Consider the following 20714-nt stretch of genomic DNA (forward strand, 5'->3'; position numbering starts at 1 on the left):
ATAATATATAGTTGGGTCTTATTTTCTTAATCTGACAATCTCTTCAGTTTAATTTGATTATTTAATGTATTACTTTTTATGTAATTATGGACATGGATGAGTTGGGCATTACCATTTCATGTTTTCTATTTGTCTGTTTTATGTTTCTCATTTATTGCTTTTCTAAAAAGAATTTTTGAAGGCCTTTTAGAATCTCCTTTTTATTTTACTATTGAGTTTTTTAAAGCTGCTTTATTGAGGTATAATTGATACACAATATATACTACATAAAAGCATTATACTACATAAAGCATTTAAGCATTGACATACTTAGAGTACACTTGGTAATTTTTAACGTATGTATATTCCTGTGAAATTGTAACTATAGTGAAGATAATGAATATACCCATTTCCACCAAAATAGGCATTTACAGTTAATGTGACTATAGATATATTTAGGTTTAAGTTTATCATCTTTATGATGGCTATCTATTTGTCCATCTGTTTCCTGTTCCATTTTTTCTTGTTCTTCCTTCTTTTGGATTACTTGAATATTTTTATGACTTCATTATATTTCTTTTGTTAGCTTATTAGTTATGACTGTTTTATTACTTTCATGGTAGTTTTAAGGTTTATAGTGTATGTCTTTAACTTCGTACCATCTACCTTCGAGTATCTACCACTTCACATGTAGTGGAAAACCTTAAAATAGTGCACTTGCCCTGTTTCTTCTCTTGAGTTTTGTTATCTCATTGTCATACATGTTTTTTATACCATACAGTCTTTTAAAGAGATTTAAATGATGATGATAATAATATCTTAAAGAATTACTCATGTAGTTATCATTTCTGATTTTCTTTATTTTTTCATGGATATCTGTATTTCTATGTGCTATAATTTTCTTTCTGCCTGTATTTCTTATAGTAGGTCCAAGGTCCACAGGGCATAAATTCTTTCATGTTTCCATATCAGTAAAAGCCTTTATTTAACCTTTAAAATTTATTTTATTGAGTTGTGTATTGTAACATTCATCCATTTCCAGTGTAAAAGTCAATGATTTTTAAAATAACTATCCTGAATGGTGCAAACATTAGAATAAATCAGTTTTAGTACCTTTTCCTTCCCCCTATAATAGCCATCATGTGTTTTTGCAGTAAATCCTTGTTACTGCACCCCCCACCTCCTTTTCCCCAGCCAACTAGTAATCTACCAGTAATCTGTCTCTACAAACTTGTCTTTTCTGGACATTTCATATAAATGGGATCATATAGTATGTGATCTCGTGTGTCTGGTTTCTTTGACTAAGTATGATGGTTTTGAGGAACATCTATGATTTAGCACATGTCAGTAAATACATCCTTTTTATTGCTGAATAGTGTTAATTATATGGTATACTACACATTAGGTACATCTGGTTGTTTCCAGTTTGAACTATTATGAATGATGGTGCTATGAATATTCATGTGCACATCTTTCTGTGGACATATATTTTCATTTCTTTTGGGTAGATACCTAGAAGTAGAATTTCTAGGCTGTGTACTAGTTTTATGTTTAACTTTTTGAGACGCTTAGCCTGTGTTTTTTCTTTTTTTATTGAAGTATAGTTGATTTACAATATTATATTAGTTTCAAGTTGTGCAACATAGTAATTTGGTATTTTTATAACCTATACTCCATTAAAATTATTATAAAATATTGATTATATCCTCTGTGCTGTATATTATATCCTTGTATCTTATTTATTTTATACCTAGTAGTTTGTACCTCTTAATCCCCTTCCACTGTCTTGCCCCTCTCTTCACTGGTAACCTCTAGTTTGTTCTCTATGAATCTGTTTCTATTTTGTTATATTTGTTTTGGGTTTTTGGATTCCACATAGAAGTGAAAACATACAGCATTTGTCTTTCTCTGTCTGACTTACTTCATTAATCATAATATTCTCCAGGTCTGTCCTTGTTGTTGCAGGTGGTAAAATTTCACTCTTTTTTATGACTGTATGTGTATGTATATATGTGTGTATTATATATATATGTGTGTATATATTATATATATGTATTATATATATGTATATATATTATATTATTATATGTATTATATATATGTATATATACATATATACGTATATGTATATATTATATGTATTCTATATATGTATATATAGAATATATATATACAATTTTATAGTTATATATTGTGTGTATATATGTGTATGTGTGTGTCTATACACTACATCTTTATATATTTGTCTGTTGATGGACACTTAGGCTACTTCCATATCTTGGCTATTGTAAATAACAGTGCTGTGAACATTGAAGTGTATATATCTTTTTGAATTAGTATTTTCATTTTTTACAGATAAATACCAGGAATAGAATTGCTGAATTGTATGGTAGTTCTATTTTTAATTTTTTGAAGAACCTCCATAATGTTTTGCATAGTGGCTGTACCAGTTTACATTCCCACTAATCACTAGGGTTCCCAATTCTCCACATCCTTGCCAACATTTATTATTTATTCTCTTTTTGATAATAGCCATCTTGACAGGTGTAAGGTGATATCTCATTGTGGCTTTGATTTCCATTTCCTTGATGATTAGTGATGTTGAACATCTTTTTGTGTGCCTGTTGGCCATCTTTGTGTCTTCTTTGGAAAAATATCTATTCAGGTCTTCTGTCCACTTTTTAATTGTGTTGTTTATTTTTTATATTGAGCTGTGTGAGCTGTTTATATATTTTGGATATTAACCCCTTACCAGACACATCGTTGGCAAATACCTTCTCCTATTCAGTAGGTTGTCTTTTTTTTTTGATGGTTTCCTTTGCTGTGCAAAAGCTTTTAACTTTAATTAGGTCTTGTTTGTTTATTTTTGCTTCTGTTTCCCTTTCCTGAGGAGACATGCAAAAAAAAAAATTGCTAAGACTTATGTCAAAGAAAGTGTTGCCTATGGTTTTTTCTAGGAGTTTCTGGTTCTGGTCTCACATTTAGGTCTTTAATCTACTTTCAGTTCATTTTTGTATCTGTTGTGAAAATGTTCCAATTTCCTTATTTACTATTGCTTATTACTAAAAATAGGTAGCTATTTTTAGTCTGTTTTTGAAGATTTTTCTCTGGGCATAGAATTCAAGTTTTACACTTTTTTTTTTTTCCCTTCAGTACTTTAAAGATGTTGGTCCCTATCTTCTTCGTATTGTTTCAGTAGAGTTCTTTTGTTACCTTTGTTTCTTTGTTTTGTAATGTATCTTTTTCCTATGAGTGCTTTTAGTTTTTTCTTCTTCATCAGTGGCTTTGTGCAATTTGTTTACGGATGTTCTTTGGTAGAATATTCTTATTCTTGAATTGAGCTGCTTAAATCTGTGAGCTTCTAGTTTTCATCATAGCTGTAATGTTTTTGTCCATTATTTCTTAAAATATTTTTTCTGTCTCCCTTGTTCCTGTCTCTCTCTTTGTGGACCTCCAATTACACCTATGTTAAGTTGCTTATATTCCGCAGTTCACTGATGATTCATTAATTTTGCTTTAAACTACCTTTTCTATGTTTCGTATTAGGTAGTTTCTGTTGCTCTGTCTTCTAGCTCACTCATCTTTTCTTCCTCAATGTCTAGTCTGTTTTAATCCCCTTTGTTATATTTTTCTCCTTCATATTTTAAATTTTATCTCTAGAAGTTCTATTTGGGTCTATTTTTAACATATGTAATATGATTATAGTAATTAATGTCCTTATCTGGTAATTCTAATATTTTAGTCAGTTCTGGGTTGGTTTTTTAAATTCATTTTATTGTTTCCTTGTGGACTATTTTCCAACTTCTTTGTGTACCTGGCAACTTTTATTGCATGCCAGACATAAATTTTTGCCTTGTTGAGTGCTAGACATGATATTATCAATAAATATTCTTGAGGTTTTTTAATTTTATTTTTTTAAGACAGTTAATTTACCTGAAAACAATTTGATTCTTTTGAGTTTTGCTTTTAAGATTTGTTATGTGGATCTGGAGTAGTCTTCAGTGTAGGGCTAATTATTCCTCACTAATGAAGGAAAGTCCTTCTGTGTATTTGACGCAGTGACCTGTGAATCATGAGGTTTACCAGTCTGGCTTATGGGAACTGGCAATATTCCTGGCTCTCTGTCAGTGTGAAATACTGTTTCTTCTAGTCCTTCTGGGTGTTTTTTTCATAAGCCTTGAGTAATTTCCTCACATACACTTATCAGTATTTATCTGAATTCCTGAAGGGTCCTGTGTATATTTCCTAAGTTCTCTTCGTGTGTAGTGGTCTCACCTCTGGTTCCCTTTCTTAGGATCGTGGTCTCCCTGGAATCTCAGCTCTGTCTCTTCCACTTAATGAGTCAGCTGATCTCTACCAGAATTTTATCTTCATTACATTGCAGCCCAGAAGTGGAAAGCTATTATTGGGATCATTGTTCCCATGCTTAATAGTATGTTGTTTTTCTCTCGCTGCTTTTGCTCTATATCTTTGGTTTTTAGCAATTTAGCCATGATACGCCTCAATATGGGTTTTGTGTTTGTTTTGATTGGTGTTATGTATCTGCAAATTTGTCTTTTTTGAGTCATCTTCTCTCTTCAGTTTGGATAATTTTTTATTGATCGTCAATCAATCTTCACTTTCCTTTTCATGTCTATTTTGCTATTATGTATGGCCAATACATTTCGTATTTCAGAAAGTTTATATTTCAGTTGTAAGACTTAACGTTTGATTCTTTTTCGTTATCTATTTTTTCCACTGTGATTTTCATGAATTTAAACATGTTTTGTTTTACTTCACCAATGTTAGTTGATAATAGTTGCTTTAAAATCCTTTTGTATTAGTTTCAGTATCTGGTTCATCTCACTGTTAGGCCTGTTTGATATTTTTTTTCTCTTAAAAATATGTTCTGTTTTGGTTCTTGATTTGTTGGGCAGTTTTGTTTGGGTTAACTTAGTAATGTTAGTTTGTGGAGCCTCTGGATTCTATTATTATTCTTTTATGAGTAATATTTCCTTTGTTTTAGCAGATAATTTTCTGGGTTCAATTTGAAATGCAGACAATTTCTAGACTGGCAGCATTGGTCTCCTTTGAAATCATTGTCTTTAGCTGGATCCTTTGATTGCTCTGTGCCTTTGTTAGGGATCGTTCAGAGATGTGGGAATATCTTCATTGGGTTGTGCCCTGGTAGGATCACCACATTCTTCAGTGTTACTGGTTTTCTACTTTCTCTTTTCTGAACTCTCAGACTGGAAAGTTAAGGGGTTTCCTCATATAATCTTCCTCTCCTACCTCACTGTACTCAGACCCATGCTAAAGGCCAGAGAGAGGGCAATTTGATTTCTATGTCTCCCTTCCTCCAAATGATCATGAACTGCCACCAGAATATATCTGTTTCTATTTACTCACTGGTTCCTTCAGGTATATGCTTATGTATTATTATGTACATATTTTGTAGTTTTTTTCTGAAGGGAAGCAAGGGGTTGTTCGGCAGGGTTTTTATCCATCATACTTGAAAGTGAAACCTTTGAGTACCAAGTATTTGGTTTAAATTCTAGAGTAATCACTAATACAATAGAAACATTGTATAATTACTAAACTATTAGTAGGGGAAAATAGAATAATTTTTAAAGATCATTCTAAAAGCAATCAAGAAGGGAAGGGAGAATCATAGAAGCAGTGGGAGAAATAACACAAAATATAATTGTAGAGTTAAAACTCAGATATGTCAGTAATTACATGAAGTGTAAATGGCTTAAATGCTCTTTTTGAAAGACAAAGACTGTCAGACTGGGGAAAAACAAAATATGCTGATGTTTTGTTCAGAAGAGACACATCTCCATATAAGAATACAGAAAGATTCCAAGTGGTGGAGGAAAGGCATGGAAAAGCTTAGTCACAAATACTCTTAGCAGTGTTATTCATAATAGCAAAAACAGAAATAACTCAAATGTCCATAAGCTGATGAATGATTAAATAAAATGTGATATAGTCATATGGTGGAATATTACTCAGTCTCAAAAAGGAATGAAATTCTGACCCATATTGTCAGTTTATCTTATACATGTAACATCGGTGAACCCCAAATACTTTATGCTAAGTGAAACAAAGCCAGACACAAAAAGTCACATATTGTACTATTTTATTTATATAAAGTGTCTGAAATGGTCGAATTCATAAAATAGTATAAAATTACATCATCAGGTAAATACTTACAGAAAGTTACTGTTGCTGAGGAGGATCACCTTATAATGATAACAGCTTCAATTTGTTGAGAGATGTAGCAATTTAAAGTTTAAAATTCCCTAATGACTACATTTCACACTATATAAAACAAAAATTAACAGAACTGCCAAGTAAAAGTCATATTGATAATCATTGTGAGAGATATCATGTACCTCTCAGTAATTAATAGACCAAATGAGTAAAAAATAAATTAATCCTCTAGATTATTTGAACAACCATATTTTATGAATCTGATCTTGTGGGCATACTCACCTAAGGCAAACATAGCATGAATACTATTTTCAAGCATACACAACATTTACAAAAATTGATTGAGTGTGCCTTAAATCACAACTAATTTCCAAAATTTAGTAATAGACAAAATGTAAGAAACAAATAACAAAAAGATAAGTAGAGGACTTTATGTTTGTTATTAAGAACTATTGCTCTAATTCTAAGTAACCTATGGTGCTAATAAAACAAAAACCTATAGCTAACAATATGTGAACTGCAAATAAAGATACACAAAAATCAAGAAATTCAAAAGTTGCTTCTTTGAAAAAAATAATAAAATTGACCAACCTCTGGTACAATTGATCATGATAAAAAAGACACTGGTAAGCAATGTTAGGAATGCAAAATGTGATGTTTCAGATTCTGTGAACATTAAAGATTAAGAGGATAAAGGTGTAAGCTTAAGAGGTAAAAGTATAAAACTTCTAGGTAGAAAACCTATGGGAAAAATCTTCACGACTTGTATGTGAATGTTCATAACTTTTTTGGTAATAGCCCAAAAGTGGAAACAATCTGAAATGGCCCCCAACATGTGAATCAAGAAATTGTGATATATCCATAAAATGGAATACTGCTTAATAATCAAAAAGAATAAACTATTATCAAACCAACTATGTGGTGAATTTTAAAATAATTATGCCAAGGGAAAGAATCCAGGAAAAAAAAATACTTACGCTATATAAAATTTTAGATAATGCAGGCTAATTTATAGTGACAGAGCTCAGATCAGCAGTTGCCAGGAGATTGGGTAGAAGTCAGAAGGAACAGTGAGGGTGGATGAGAGAGGGCATGAGGAAGAGTATAATGGGTATGTTACTTATTTTCATTGTGATGATAATTTCATAGGTAAATACATATTTCAGAACTTATCAAATTGTATACTTTATGTTCAGTGTATTGTATGTTCTTCAAAAGACTTTAAAAAACCTGTTTAGAACAATATGAGAAAGTTTATTGGAACCAAATTTTACTTATGAACACAAATATAAAAATCCATTTTATTAGCATTTAAAAGTGATAAAAGCTAGTATAAGCAGCAGATTTTTACAAATTTTTCTTTGTTTCCTTTGAAAAATTTTTAATTTTTTCTGAAAATTTTGTTACAGCTCTATAGTGTCAACCCTCCTTGCTCTTATGGATGGATTAGACAATAGGGGTGAAATTGTTGTTATTGGTGCTACAAATAGACTTGATTCTATAGATCCCGCTCTCAGGAGACCTGGTCGTTTTGATAGAGAATTTCTTTTCAACCTCCCTGATCAAAAGGTAAGGGTTTCTGTTTTTGATATATTAAAATGTATTTGTGATTCCATTATGAAATATGTGTTGTGTGTGTGTGTATATATATATGTATATATATTCATACATACACACACACACACACACATATATATATATATATATACTTTGAAAGTGGAATTTTATGAATTTTCATTTAAAAAATTTTGTGCTTATCAGGAGTCTTAGTTAAACTTTAGGAAACTTGTTAACTATTGAAAAGTCTTTTTCTTAACAATGATCAGAAAGTTTATGACTTTTAGGAAGTAAGAGTAAAATCCTTGATTGTGTTAGTATAGATGCTTACTTACTCTTTTCTTTAGTTCTCCAGATTGTAGTAATTATCTTGTGAGGAAGTTTATATGTCCCTCATTAGCCAAACTAGTTTTATTCCCATAAAAATAACATTTTTAGAATATTGGTGGCTTTATGAACAAGAGTGCAATATGCAAATTTTCAAAGAAATGACTAACATCATAATTAAAAGCAGCTAAAATGAAATGCTATTCATTATAGTGTAATTTTTAAAAGAATGTATAATTAAAACAGGGCAATGCATAGTCATTGACTATGTAAAATGGTATTTAATATACAAAGTTGTTTTTTCCTATTTTTCTTGAAATTATTTTGTTAGTCTTGATTTGACCAGTTTATTCGTTGACTGTCATCTTAACTGGGAATTAAAGTTTGAGAGGGACAGACGTATGTAGAGAAGATAATATATTTGACAGTGCTTTCCATGTGATTTAACACACCAAACCTAACTAGAACATTTATAATATATACCTATACAAATATAACCTAAAGAGAGCAGAGAGGATACTATATATGAATATATAACACACACACACACACACACACACACACTTGCTGTTATATGGCTTTGATTTTGGATCTCTATGAAATGTGTGGTTTACGTGCATAGATGTGAGAGGCTTAGTGATCAGTACAGTAAAGAAGACCATAGGGAAATGAATGCAGTGGCTCTGCTGTACAGAGCAGTCTGTGCAGAGCAGTTAATACCTCAGTCTGACAGTCTGTACAGCCACTGTATTTGTCTCAGCTTTGGATTGACAATGCAACCTACAGGCATTTATTTAGCTTTGTCAGGTTAGGAAACATAGTATATACAGCATCATCTTTTTACCCAAGTGAGCTTCTAGGACTGTACAATGTAGAAAATGCAGTATAAAAAGTCAAAGTAAGGTTTTATAAACCTTTGGTTTATTCAGTGAGTTCAATTAATATGGAGATTACCTTGTTATATATTAAATGTGAAAGCATCAACTAACAAGATGACAATAAACATTATGTTTCTTAATTGAAAACTTTTTCAACTTAAAACTTTTTTTTCAAGTTTTAAAATTACCTGTCCTTTAGCTCATTGTCAGTCATGATACTTTAATGCATATTAGAACCAAAAGATCTGTGAAATCTAAATATAAAGTTTGTTTAAAAGTTAAGATTATCATAACATGTTAAAGCTTTTGTTTATATCTTTTCACATGTTAAAAATGATGTGGCGGAAAGTCAAATTTAGTTTTTAATTCTGTTCCTAGATCAGTCACATAGTCATATGTGCCACTAGTGAAGTTCCTTGACCTCTTAGAATATTAAATGTCTTAGTTTGTGAAACAGAGACAAGCTCTCTACTACATAACTCATGGAGTTATTACGGGAGTCAGAGTTGATGCAGGTGCCAAGGTGTTAAAAGTTTCTTTTAAAAATAAACAGTTGCTTTTCTGGGATATGTTTATTTCATTAATTTGTTCCAGCTAATACTTTTGAGGGGTTGATGATATTTTGTTTACTTGTACTTTTTTCTTAGGCAAGATTTTATTTATCTGTGCTTTCCTTCTTAGGCAAGAAAACACATTTTACAGATCCATACCAGGGACTGGAATCCAAAATTGTCAGATGCTTTTTTAGGTGAATTGGCTGAAAAATGTGTTGGTGAGTGCTACTATTTGAATTTCTTGATTGTTATTGTTTGTTCTGCTCAGCCTCCCTTTCCCCTTATCTTTGGAATGTGAAAGAGTATAGTTACATTTTTGTGCAATAGATGGCTTTGCCTTCAAATGTAAAAATTATTTTAAACATTTCACTCGAACACTTGTAAATTAGAATTTTAGCTGCCATTAAGTGTTTTGATTCACAAAGCTCAGTATTAATACACCTTTCATTGATTGCTGGATTTCCATGTTATTACTGCAATGTCTTCTTTTAGGAATTGTCCCCTTTCAGAAATTTTATTAAGAAAAGTAAGCTTAAGCTTAAGAGATAAAGGTCAGGGCAGGTCTGTAGTCTTTTACTTTGCAGATTACATGATGGACTCATCCTCATGCCTGTGGCCTAAAAAAGAAGTTGAGTGAGAGGAATCGTCAAAGAAAATACTTTAATGGTACCTGTTAATATTTCCCAAAATCTAAAACTTTCCAACTTAATGTTATATTAATCACAGTAGATTTCCCATGGAGTGAATGAACATTACTGTCCTAAAAGGATATGGTCAGAGGGTTATATCTACATACATGGTTATTCATAGGAGATGGAATTCAGAGGTTTTAGAATTCAAGATTTTGGCTCTGTTAGGACTAAAATTAAAATGAATATGGTATTAAGCAACTGAATGTACACACAGGTATTTTTCCTCCATTCTTTTTCTGTCTTTTGTCTATTTTACTCTCATTCTCTCAAAAAATATGAGTTAAAAATAAAAAATCTCTCTCCATGAACTTTTTAAACAATATGACGAAATCCCTCAAATAAGTCCATTAACAGTGAACAGTCTACTTGGGAAAACTTTAAAGTTACCAAAACCAAAAAGAATGACTTAGTTAAAAAAATCACTGTGGTCCACCATCAAATAATTAAAACTTAAATAGAACATTAGTCCATTCAGTTAGCTACATCCGAATTATCCTCTTCATCCACAGGGACCTCCATCTCCGAAGCAGCATCCCTCAGCTTTTGAACCACAAAGACCTCGACATCTTCTGGTGAGGAGAAAACGTAAATCTCTCCAGCACTACTCCAGTTTAAGCTTTGCCTGGTATAAGAAAGCATGCGCCAAAACCATTTCATGTAAATTTGGCTTGACCTTTGCAAAGCCTTGTGCTGCTTTATGGGAGAGGGTGGTATTTGGTACACAATCCAGTCTTTTCCCTTTTTGAAATTTGTCCCCTTTTATTTCCTGCTACTTTTATCATATTATTGTATTAGGATATAGATCAGAATGGGAAATCTTTGTAGATTCTTCTGTGAATTTGTCACAGAATGATCCTTAACTGAAATAAGCAGAAGTCTTCAAATAATTTTGTACATTCCCTAAAAGTAATTTTTAAATTAATTTCTGTTACCCTATCATCTGAAATATTATACACTCTAATTCTTCATCCTAAATATTAGACTCTTAGATTCCTTTTTCGTTTTCAGAGGCCACTACTTCTCATTTTTCCAAGTGATTTATTTTAGCTTCAGTTTCTTAGGTTAAAAAATTTTTGAGACATACTTTCTTATAGGACTGAAAAACTTCTTTTGCCTTTTTTTGAGAGTGGCATTGGTGGTTTAGAATCTGCTTATATATACTTCATTTTCTTCCTGGAGAGTGACAAAAATCCATTCTAATTAACTGACTTCTGTTTTTGATCGTGACATTGTTCCTTCCAAGAAACCAGTTCACATTAAAAAACAAAACAAAACATGTGCAGGTGTTCAAACAGGATGAAATAGCAATAAATTTTAAATTCTTTATAAACTTAGCACTTATTTATCCCCAAAATGGTTTAACATGTATGGGTTTGGTTGAGTGAAATTTATGCCTAACAAATGACTATGCAGTCTTGCTGGACAGCTGCAAAGTTAGCTTACCTCTTGTTAGAGGTTATGGATTTGGTAACTTTTACCTTTAAATGAATTCCCAAGTACTTGGAGGTGTTTGCATGCATTATAGTTGTGATTTTTTGTAGTCTTCACATAATTTTGGTATGCAGAACATCTGTACAAATAGTATGAGCTTAAGGTTAAAGAAGAGCTTAAACCTAATTATATTTGTCTATTCATTTTCACTGAGGGCCAAATTTATCAGTGAGATAAATACACTTTCATTATCAGTTGTTTGGTATTTTACTTAAAAAGTAACTTCATAGGGGTGAGTATAGCTCAGTGGCAGAGTACATGCTTAGCATACACAAGGTCCTGGATTCCATCCCAAGTACCTCCATTAAAAAAAATATATAACTTCATAAAATTTTGTTGCCTTTTTCTAGTTTGTAACCTCTTTGAATAGCTTGTATTTTTAGTCTTTCAAATTTCATCTTAATAGCAGTATTCAAGAATACTTTTTCTTTGATACTGAGATAAATGTATTCATCAGAGTATTAGAATTGTAATGGATAGAATTAGTATGGTTATGGAAGGGATATTGATATCTGTAGCAACTTTTAACTCTCAAAAGGCTGTAGTATATTTTCAGTGTTTCTAGAATGGTCATATCATCTATTTTCCTAAACCAAGACCCTTTTGAGAGTGAAAAAAATACATTGTTGATTATGACGAGGCAGGCGGCCTATACCTGGACATGTTGTCACTCTTAACAACCTGTTTAGCCATGGTTATGATGAACCTTTAATTCTGTTTTAGAGTCTAGTAAAGAAATTATTATTTCTTTTATAAAGGTATTATTATAAAGGTATTAATTTAATATTTCTCAGTTTTTTTGTATATCAGAATCAGTTGTAAAGCTCTCTCAAAATACACATTTATGATATTCATTCACCAGAGATTCTGATTCACCCAGTTTGTTGGGAATCTATTTTTGATTCATTTTCATTATTTTTCCAGATGAGTAATCAAGGTTGACAACTGCAGATATAAACTAGTAATTCTCATTCACAAGCAAATGTAAAGAAAATAAATCCTATTGTTTATAAGTGATTGGTTATGATAATCTGTGTAAAAATTTACTTCTTTAAATGGACTCTATTATTGTTGATAAACTTCTAAATTCTCTTTAATAAATTAAGAAAAATGCACAATACATTGCTGTTATGTATGTTGTTAACATATTATGTCAAAAATAAATGTTATGGGCAACATTTACTACATAAAATACCTTTTAGTGGCTTTTTTCTGTTCTACATTATTTTTGAATTTTTTTTCCTTTTTAACTTAGGCTTTTGCAGGTTTATTCATGGAGAAATAGAAAATAATGTGAGAGACTAATAGTAAACTTGGTTATTTTGAAGAATTATTTGGGAGATTGACTGCTGTCCTGAGACAGTGTTAATGCTTGATTTGCTTATAGTTTTTTGAATTAAATTCTAACAGCTCATATTAAGTTTCCCCCTACTTCTATATACATGTTTCTTTAAGAATACAGTACTTCATAATTATCATTGAAATTTTTAATAACACTAAGTTGGCTTAATGGTAAAAGAATTTAGCTTTCTTAGAAACAAATGAAAAGCCCAGTATATTCATCCACTTCTTTTTGGTAGTGCATGGTAACCTAATGGTTTTACCTTCCCAAGCTGTCTTGGAGTTACTCTTCTCTTTTTCATTCATTCTTTCACTCAAGAAATATTTACTGAATGCCAGGCCAGGCCTTGTTCTTGGTTTTTGAGATATATTTAGTGAGCAAAACAGATAAATACCCCTATTCTGACAGAGCTCACATTCTGGTTGAGGGAGGCAGATAATAAACACACTAGGTAAATGAAAAGATGGTAAGTGCAGTGGAAAAAGGAGAGCAGGGTGAAGAGAAGTTTTCTGTTACATGTAGAGCTTGGTTAACACGATCATTTGCCCTACTAATAATAGGGATGAAGTTCATTATAGATGTGTGATTTGGCATGATTTATATGGTTTTTTCCCTCAATGTTCTTTTTCTTCCAGTTAGTTTGGGGCACTTTCTTCTCTGCTCTTAGTCTTCCTGTCTAATCACCATTTTTATTTCAGTATATAAGTGTTCTACAAGGTCATTGTGAGGTATAAAAAAAAAAATAAATAAACCTGATACCACTCTTTAAAGAGCTTAGTTACACAGTCTGTAACTTGTTCAGGTGGTTCCCCCTGCTGGCATAACTGATAAAGGTGGCCAGATGCAGGTTTAATTAGTGATATAAAAAAACATGATGAGTTTGAGTTTTTCTTCCTTTTTGTGGTAAAGACCTAACAGTTCAAATGTCTTTGTACATGTTTGTTGCTCAAATGAATGAAATGACTTAAGAGCACTGTGGACTTGATTTGTTAACTACATGATCAGTTAAATATGGGTAATGGTTGATACCCCATATCTCTTAAGCCTTTGGGCTAGATTATCAGTCATCTTAAGCTAAAAAAAAAAAAATATATATATATATATATATAAAGGGAATTAATGTAGAGAGTTAGTGCATGCTCATTCCCTTTAATATCTTTGGAACTATCAGAGATGATCACAACTTGATAGTTTTGGAGTAATTAGTTATTAATTTGCTAATGGGTTGCACTCAGTTGGTAGTAGAAAAGCTCTGATTCTGAAGCTTCAGCTTATGTATACTACTTTGTACTGCTCAATTATATGTGTTTGGAAATTAGTAATATTAGAAAAATTTATAGGGAACTATGATGTCATAAGGACTAAACTAGTGATTGGGAATATTGATGAAGGATTGATATGAAACTATTACTCTTTTAAAATCTTTCCTGAAGAAAGTTATACATTATAATCAGTGGTTTTAGCACAAAATACATGACTTTGTTTTCTTTTAATATCATTAGTTCATGTGTTTGTTAATTAAAGCATTCAAAACATTTTTAGTCTTTATGAGTAAACAGTTTCATTAGGTTGTTTTAAATGGTCAGTTTTCATTTTGCTGATAGATTTGCATATAATGATTGATTTAGTGTTAATTGTTTTCTTAAAGATGTGTGTCTTTGTAAGACATAGTTGGTACTTGAAAAAATGAACTTACCATGTTGTCCTTTTCCTTTTGTGCATTAGGCTATTGCGGAGCTGACATCAAGGCCCTGTGCACTGAAGCTGCCCTGATTGCCCTGCGGAGGCGTTACCCCCAGATCTATGCTAGCAGTCATAAACTGCAGCTGGATGTTTCCTCAATAGTGCTCAATGCCCAGGATTTTTACCACGCAATGCAGAATATTGTGCCTGCTTCCCAGCGTGCTGTCATGTCTTCGGGACATGCACTATCCCCCATCATAAGGCCACTGCTGGAAAGAAGTTTCAACAGCATCCTGGCAGTCTTGCAGAAAGTGTTTCCTCATGCTGAAATTAGCCAGAGTGACAAGAAAGAAGGTAGTATAAATTACTTTTTCATACTTTTAAAATGAAACAAATACATGCATAAATAAAAAAAATTCTGAGTTTCCTTATAAAGTTATTTATGTGTTACTCTTTTATATTTGCCATGAATATAGAAAATGAATCTGTTTCATTCACCACTGTATATTATAGGCCTAGCATATCGCCTGGCATACAGTAGTTGGCTAGTCAGTGTCTCTGAAAACAGTGAATGGATATTTGTTCTGTTTGCTCACTCTTGGGCCATTCTGACTATCTTGTTGTAGGAGTGTTACTGTCTTTAGAAAAGTTGACTATAATAATAATGGCTTACATTTATTTAATTATTATAAAGCCCTTACATAAATTTGTCATTTATTAATCTGCATAACAGTCCTGTGGGATGGGTACTCTTATTCTATAAAAGAGGAAGGTATTCACTCACATAGGGTCACTTAGTAAGTTCTAGGGCTTGCTCAAACCCAGGATGCCTGATTCCAGAGCTAATGCTCTTAACTATGTTGCTATAATGCTCCTCTGGATTCATCTCATCAAATTGTTGTTATTGGCAGCGCACTCTGCTGTGTGCTGGAGTGTAAACTATTAGTAAGGGAGTAAATTAGAACCTCATTACAGAAGGTCTTGAATTCTGGACTCAAGGTTGTAGTTTGGATCTGAGATAAAAACAGAAACCTACTTGTAAAAATGTTCCTCATTTACAGGAAACTTTAGGTTCATATGCTAATTAGAATGAAGCCCATGTACTTTGAAGAGACAGTAATTTTAAAAAATTACCTTAATTTTCCCAGTTTCTAGTACCTTGTTTGTCATGTAGTCTGCACCAAACAGAAAATTGTTTAGTGAATTATGGTAACATTAAAACTATTATATGTAGTAAAAATCATCAATATTCAGTGAATTTTGCTGGCATAAGTATATTTTTCAGAAACTTTATTTTTTGGGGAAGATTCTCATGAAATATCACATGGATTACTTGATTTCTTAAATTTGTCAAGTAGGGAGGAGAACAAATATGTGTGGTCCAGCTACTTTGCCATGAATAGCATGTTTCTTATCTGATTTTCATAACTGAGGATTTGTATCTTTCCCCCCAATTTTTTATTTTTTAAAAAACTGTGTTACCTTTGGAAAATCATGACAATCTGACCTTCCCTTTATTTCATTTGAAGATTTTTGGTGGCATAATTATCTGTGTTTTCTTACCTTTTTTTTTTTATAAGTATGAAGTATTCTTTAGTTTCATTTTTTCCCTTTGTATACTGTGGAGAAGAGAAGCCAAAGTTTCTTTGATGATAAATAATTGTTTTTAGTTAAAAATATGTCTATATTTAGAAATATTCTGGTTTGTTTTGTCTTCAGGTTTTTTTTTGGATAAATATCCTTTCCTTGTATATGAAATTATCACTCAAAAGGTACTCAATTATTTTTCAGGTTAACTTTTACAATATTAGTTGTATTAAATATTTAGTTCTTAAAAGCCACTGAAATGTGTGTCTGCCAGCACAATTCAATATCTTATTTTAGAAAGTATGCCTCTTTTTCTTTGGTTTTTGAGGGCAAGGATATGGTTTCTCTTCATCTTAATGCCCTCACATTTCTCCTACAGATGTAGCATTGCTTTTTGTTGAATGAATGCATGGACACTTTTGTTAGGTATGTGTGAAGTACAGCTATTAATACTTCAGGTTGTAGTCCAGGTAAATTTTTAAGTATGGTGCACTTGCACTCAATAAGAATTTTAGTTCTAGTTACTCCATTGAGCAATAACTTAAGACCCATCTAGAGACTTAATCTTACTTGAATGAGTGCATTTTTTTAGATTGGCTTTGTTTTTAATTGAATTCTTGAGTCCCTTCTTAACTAGACTAGATATTCCTTGAAATGTATGTATAGAAAATGTGAAAAAATAAGTATCAATTTGTTCCTTGTTGCTTTTGTAAGAATTGGGCCATAATGCAATTGCTCTATTAATTAAACCAAATATCTTATATTAAATGTATTGGTTCTGGTCAGAATTACCTTAGAGATAACTAGTAAGTAGATGGATATTTTACGAGAGTGCCATTTCTTTTCCAGACTTCTTGTAGTTAGTCAGTCTCCCAAATTGCATCTCGTAACACTTAAGTAGTCTGTAAAGGTGAGAGAATTACATTAGTTCCATTTATAAATTATTCAAAATACTGTAATTTGTCAGTTTGCCTGATCAATCTGTATTATTTGTTAGATAACTTAGTTATTGTCACTTGGTTTTTAAACCAATTTTCCTTAGCTTTGGTAGGGCACTAATATTAAGTGACTTCTTAAGCCTCATAATCTTTATGATTTTTTTTTGAACAGATATAGAAACTCTAATTTTAGATGATAGTGAAGATGAGAATGCTTTATCAATTTTTGAGACAAGTTGTCACTCAGGATCACCAAAGAAACAGTCATCAGCTGCTGCTGTACATAAACCTTATCTTCATTTTACAATGTAAGCAATTTATATCAAATTTCTTTTAATTTAGAGTGGTTTTTACTACTTTATGGTTAGAATTATAGTATATTTTAAATTATGATTTTAACCTTGAGGGCTTTGTTTTTCTGTTCACTGGACAATTCTGGAAAGCTTTTACTGTGTATATGTTTTTGTGTGGTAATAAATGGAGTTATTTGTCAACTAAAGATATTTTTCCCAAAACTGATTGTGGGATTTTTTTTTTTTTAAATCAGGATAGAAGGAAAGAGTACCTTTTAGAAAGTCAACCCATGTCCCCAATTTTATTGCTTTTTCTTTGAACTAAAATGTACAGAAATTAAATGTTTATCATGATCTAGAATATTTTAATTTTTAATAAGTTTCACATGATAATTTAGGGACTCTAAGGGTACAAAGAGATTTTGAATTAAAAATTGCTCAGTAATTAAACAAATAACTTTATGATTCTCCAAAGCCTCCTTAGTTTACACTTTCCTAATTTAGATTGTATGGTTCTTTCTATTTACACTTACCTTTATGTTAAAACATCTTTTGCTGTGCACTTAAGTGGGTAAACAATTTTAGTGCTAATGTAATTTTAAATTAAGAAACCAAATAGTTTTCAAATACTATCAGCATCATCACTTGCATTTACATAATTAGCATGATAGTTAAAGAACCATAAAGCTCCAGTCAGGTAGGTCTAATAGCACTTTTTTTAAGAAGATACTGGATTGCGTGTACTTTTAAGTAATTTTTCTTTAGACATATTTTGAACAAATTTAAGTTCTCAACTTTAATTGAAGTTTCCCCCATGTAGATTTTGGTGAAATGTTAATTTAGTTATTTGCGTTGATAACCCTTTCTTGTTTTTCAGTTTTTCAAATGAGACTAAATTACTTTACTCTTTTTTTTCTTGGTTTGTTCTGTTGTGTGCTCTTCTGTTACTTTTTCTTCTATTCCAGAGCCTTTCTTTTATTCCCTCTAGGAAGTTTTCTTAGACTATTTCAGGAATTTCACAGATCTGTTTTGTTGATGGCCAAGGGAGAACCAATCATTTTTTTCCTGACTCTCACCTGGCTCGCCTGTGTGTTGTGTATGTTACTTGTTTTGACAATTTTAGTTATTTGAATTTGAAATATATATAGCAGGAGCTAAGAAACTATCAAAAGACAGATTTTTTTCAATTTTATGTTAACGTTCTGTCACTGATTTAATGTGTATCAGTACTATGGCTCACTTTTTGGTTTAGCCTTTCTGAAGGAATTGGTTTAATTTTAACTTCTTTTTCATAAGCTTTTCTGGTTCGTTGATTTGACTTTAATAGTGAGAGAGCTATATCCTAGAATGAACTTTTTTTGTTATAGATGTTTTGATAAATTCCATGACTGTATTTCTTTCTTTATCCATCCATTCTGCTGATTTTTATGTGTTTACCCTATGCTAGGCACTGTGTTAGGTGCTGAAAGCATGAATAAGATATAATATAGTTCTTACTCTGGAGAAGTTCTTGTTATTGAGGGCTGACAAACATTAAGTTGTGGCTGGAGTGTTATGAAAGCAGAACTCAGAAGCTTTCATAGGGAAGCCCAGGAAATGCTTCACAAAAGAAATGGTGACATGTGTTCTCGTTTTGAGTATAAAGGTATAGGAGTTAGCATTTGTTTCTCATTACAAACTAGGCATGTGGTAGGTATATAAAGCTGGGACTTTATACATAATAATACAATTAGGCCTCTCAACAGTCATTCGTAGTATCATCATTTTATAGATGAGGAAACCGAAGTATAAAGAAGTTAAGTAAATGGACCATGATTGTGCTCCTGGCAGGGCGAAGAGCCAGGCTTGGTACTCTTTGTTTCCTGGGATCACATTCTTTCTATTGTACTGTATGGTTTCCAGATTGATTTCTGAGCTTAATAGGTAGATAGGAAATTATATTGTTTTTTAAAATAGGTTGGGCAATATGATTTTTCATACTTTCCAAGAAGCATTTACTTTAGAATGTAAACTTTTTTTAAACTTTCTTTATTGAGTTATAGTCATTTTACAATATTGTGTCAATTTCCAGTGTACAGCACAGTCTTTCAGTTATTAGAATGTAGACGTTTAATAAGGGCTACACGTGTTTTTTGTTATACGTTTGGTTTGGTTTGGCTGGGTTTTTTGTTTTTGTTTCTGTTTTTTAACAACGTGTGGTTTTTAGCATACTTGACAAGTAGAAGCATGACTTTATTGCTGGTGTCAGTAACACTAGCTTGTGCATTGATGGTGGGCTTCTGTTTTGGGGAATAGTTTCCTAAAACAATGTTGAAACCTTTTCTTTAGATTTAAGATGAAGTGGAAGTCTAGATATTTAAGGTCTGTCAGTCTGATAGAGAATCCTTATGATGGGAAATAAGTTTTCTTTCTTACTGTGTATTACCATAAGGGGACTAGCAACAGAGCTTTCTGAGGTTTTCCAAATGAAAATCGCTTTGTTTTTTCTGATTTGAAAGATGATATACTCTGTAGAAAATTCAAGTAATAAAGAAGAGCATAAAAAAGAAAGTAAATCTTAAAGCTCAAGCACCTGAAGGCAATATTTGTTAGTATTTTGGGGACCACATGTCTGTATTCTCTATTGATATAGACAGACCCACATATTATTTTATATAAAACTTTCCTTCTATAAGGTTGTTGTTGTTACTTGCTTCCCATCCCATGTTGGGAATATTATTTCATGTTAGTATATGTTTAATGTCATTCTTTTAAAATAGCATTTTTTTGGATGTTTCATAATTTATATAACCATCTTGATAAAAATGGAAGCTTCCAATTTTCCTCTTTTATAAACAGTGCTGTGACAGACATCTTTCTAAGTACATATCTTTACACCATTTTCTGATTGAGAGCTTAGGTAAGATTTTAAAAACTGCTGTGTCAAAGCACATACACATTTCAAAACCTGATAGAGGTGGTTAAATTGCCTTCCAGAAAGATTGTACCAGTTACATTGCATCACTAAAAAATGAGAGGGTTATTTTTTCTATACTGTTGTCAATTCTGAGCACTGTTTGTCTTTTTAAATCTTTACCAACTAGATAGATGAAAATAATATCTTCTTATTTGTTTGAATCATTTGTTCTTTCATATATTCATTCATTCATACAGACATTTTGTCAAAGTGCCCATCATGTGCCAGATGTTGTCCTAGGT

At 31.7% G+C, this 20714-nt stretch overlaps 1 protein-coding gene across 3 annotated transcripts in view; it reads left to right on the top strand.

The window, feature by feature from the left end:
• The window catches only part of ATAD2B (ATPase family AAA domain containing 2B), a 140800-nt gene that overhangs the window by 61989 nt on the left and 58097 nt on the right, over positions 1-20714 (top strand). For all 3 annotated transcript variants that reach the window (XM_072938124.1, XM_006197149.4, XM_072938123.1), the window contains exons 14-17: positions 7584-7743; positions 9618-9708; positions 14741-15052; positions 17396-17531. In XM_072938124.1, the coding sequence (XP_072794225.1) occupies positions 7584-7743; positions 9618-9708; positions 14741-15052; positions 17396-17531 (699 nt within the window). The remainder of the gene's footprint in view (positions 1-7583; positions 7744-9617; positions 9709-14740; positions 15053-17395; positions 17532-20714) is intronic.

The sequence above is a fragment of the Vicugna pacos genome, chromosome 15, assembly GCF_048564905.1.
Source record: "Vicugna pacos chromosome 15, VicPac4, whole genome shotgun sequence".
Classification (NCBI taxonomy): domain Eukaryota; kingdom Metazoa; phylum Chordata; class Mammalia; order Artiodactyla; family Camelidae; genus Vicugna; species Vicugna pacos.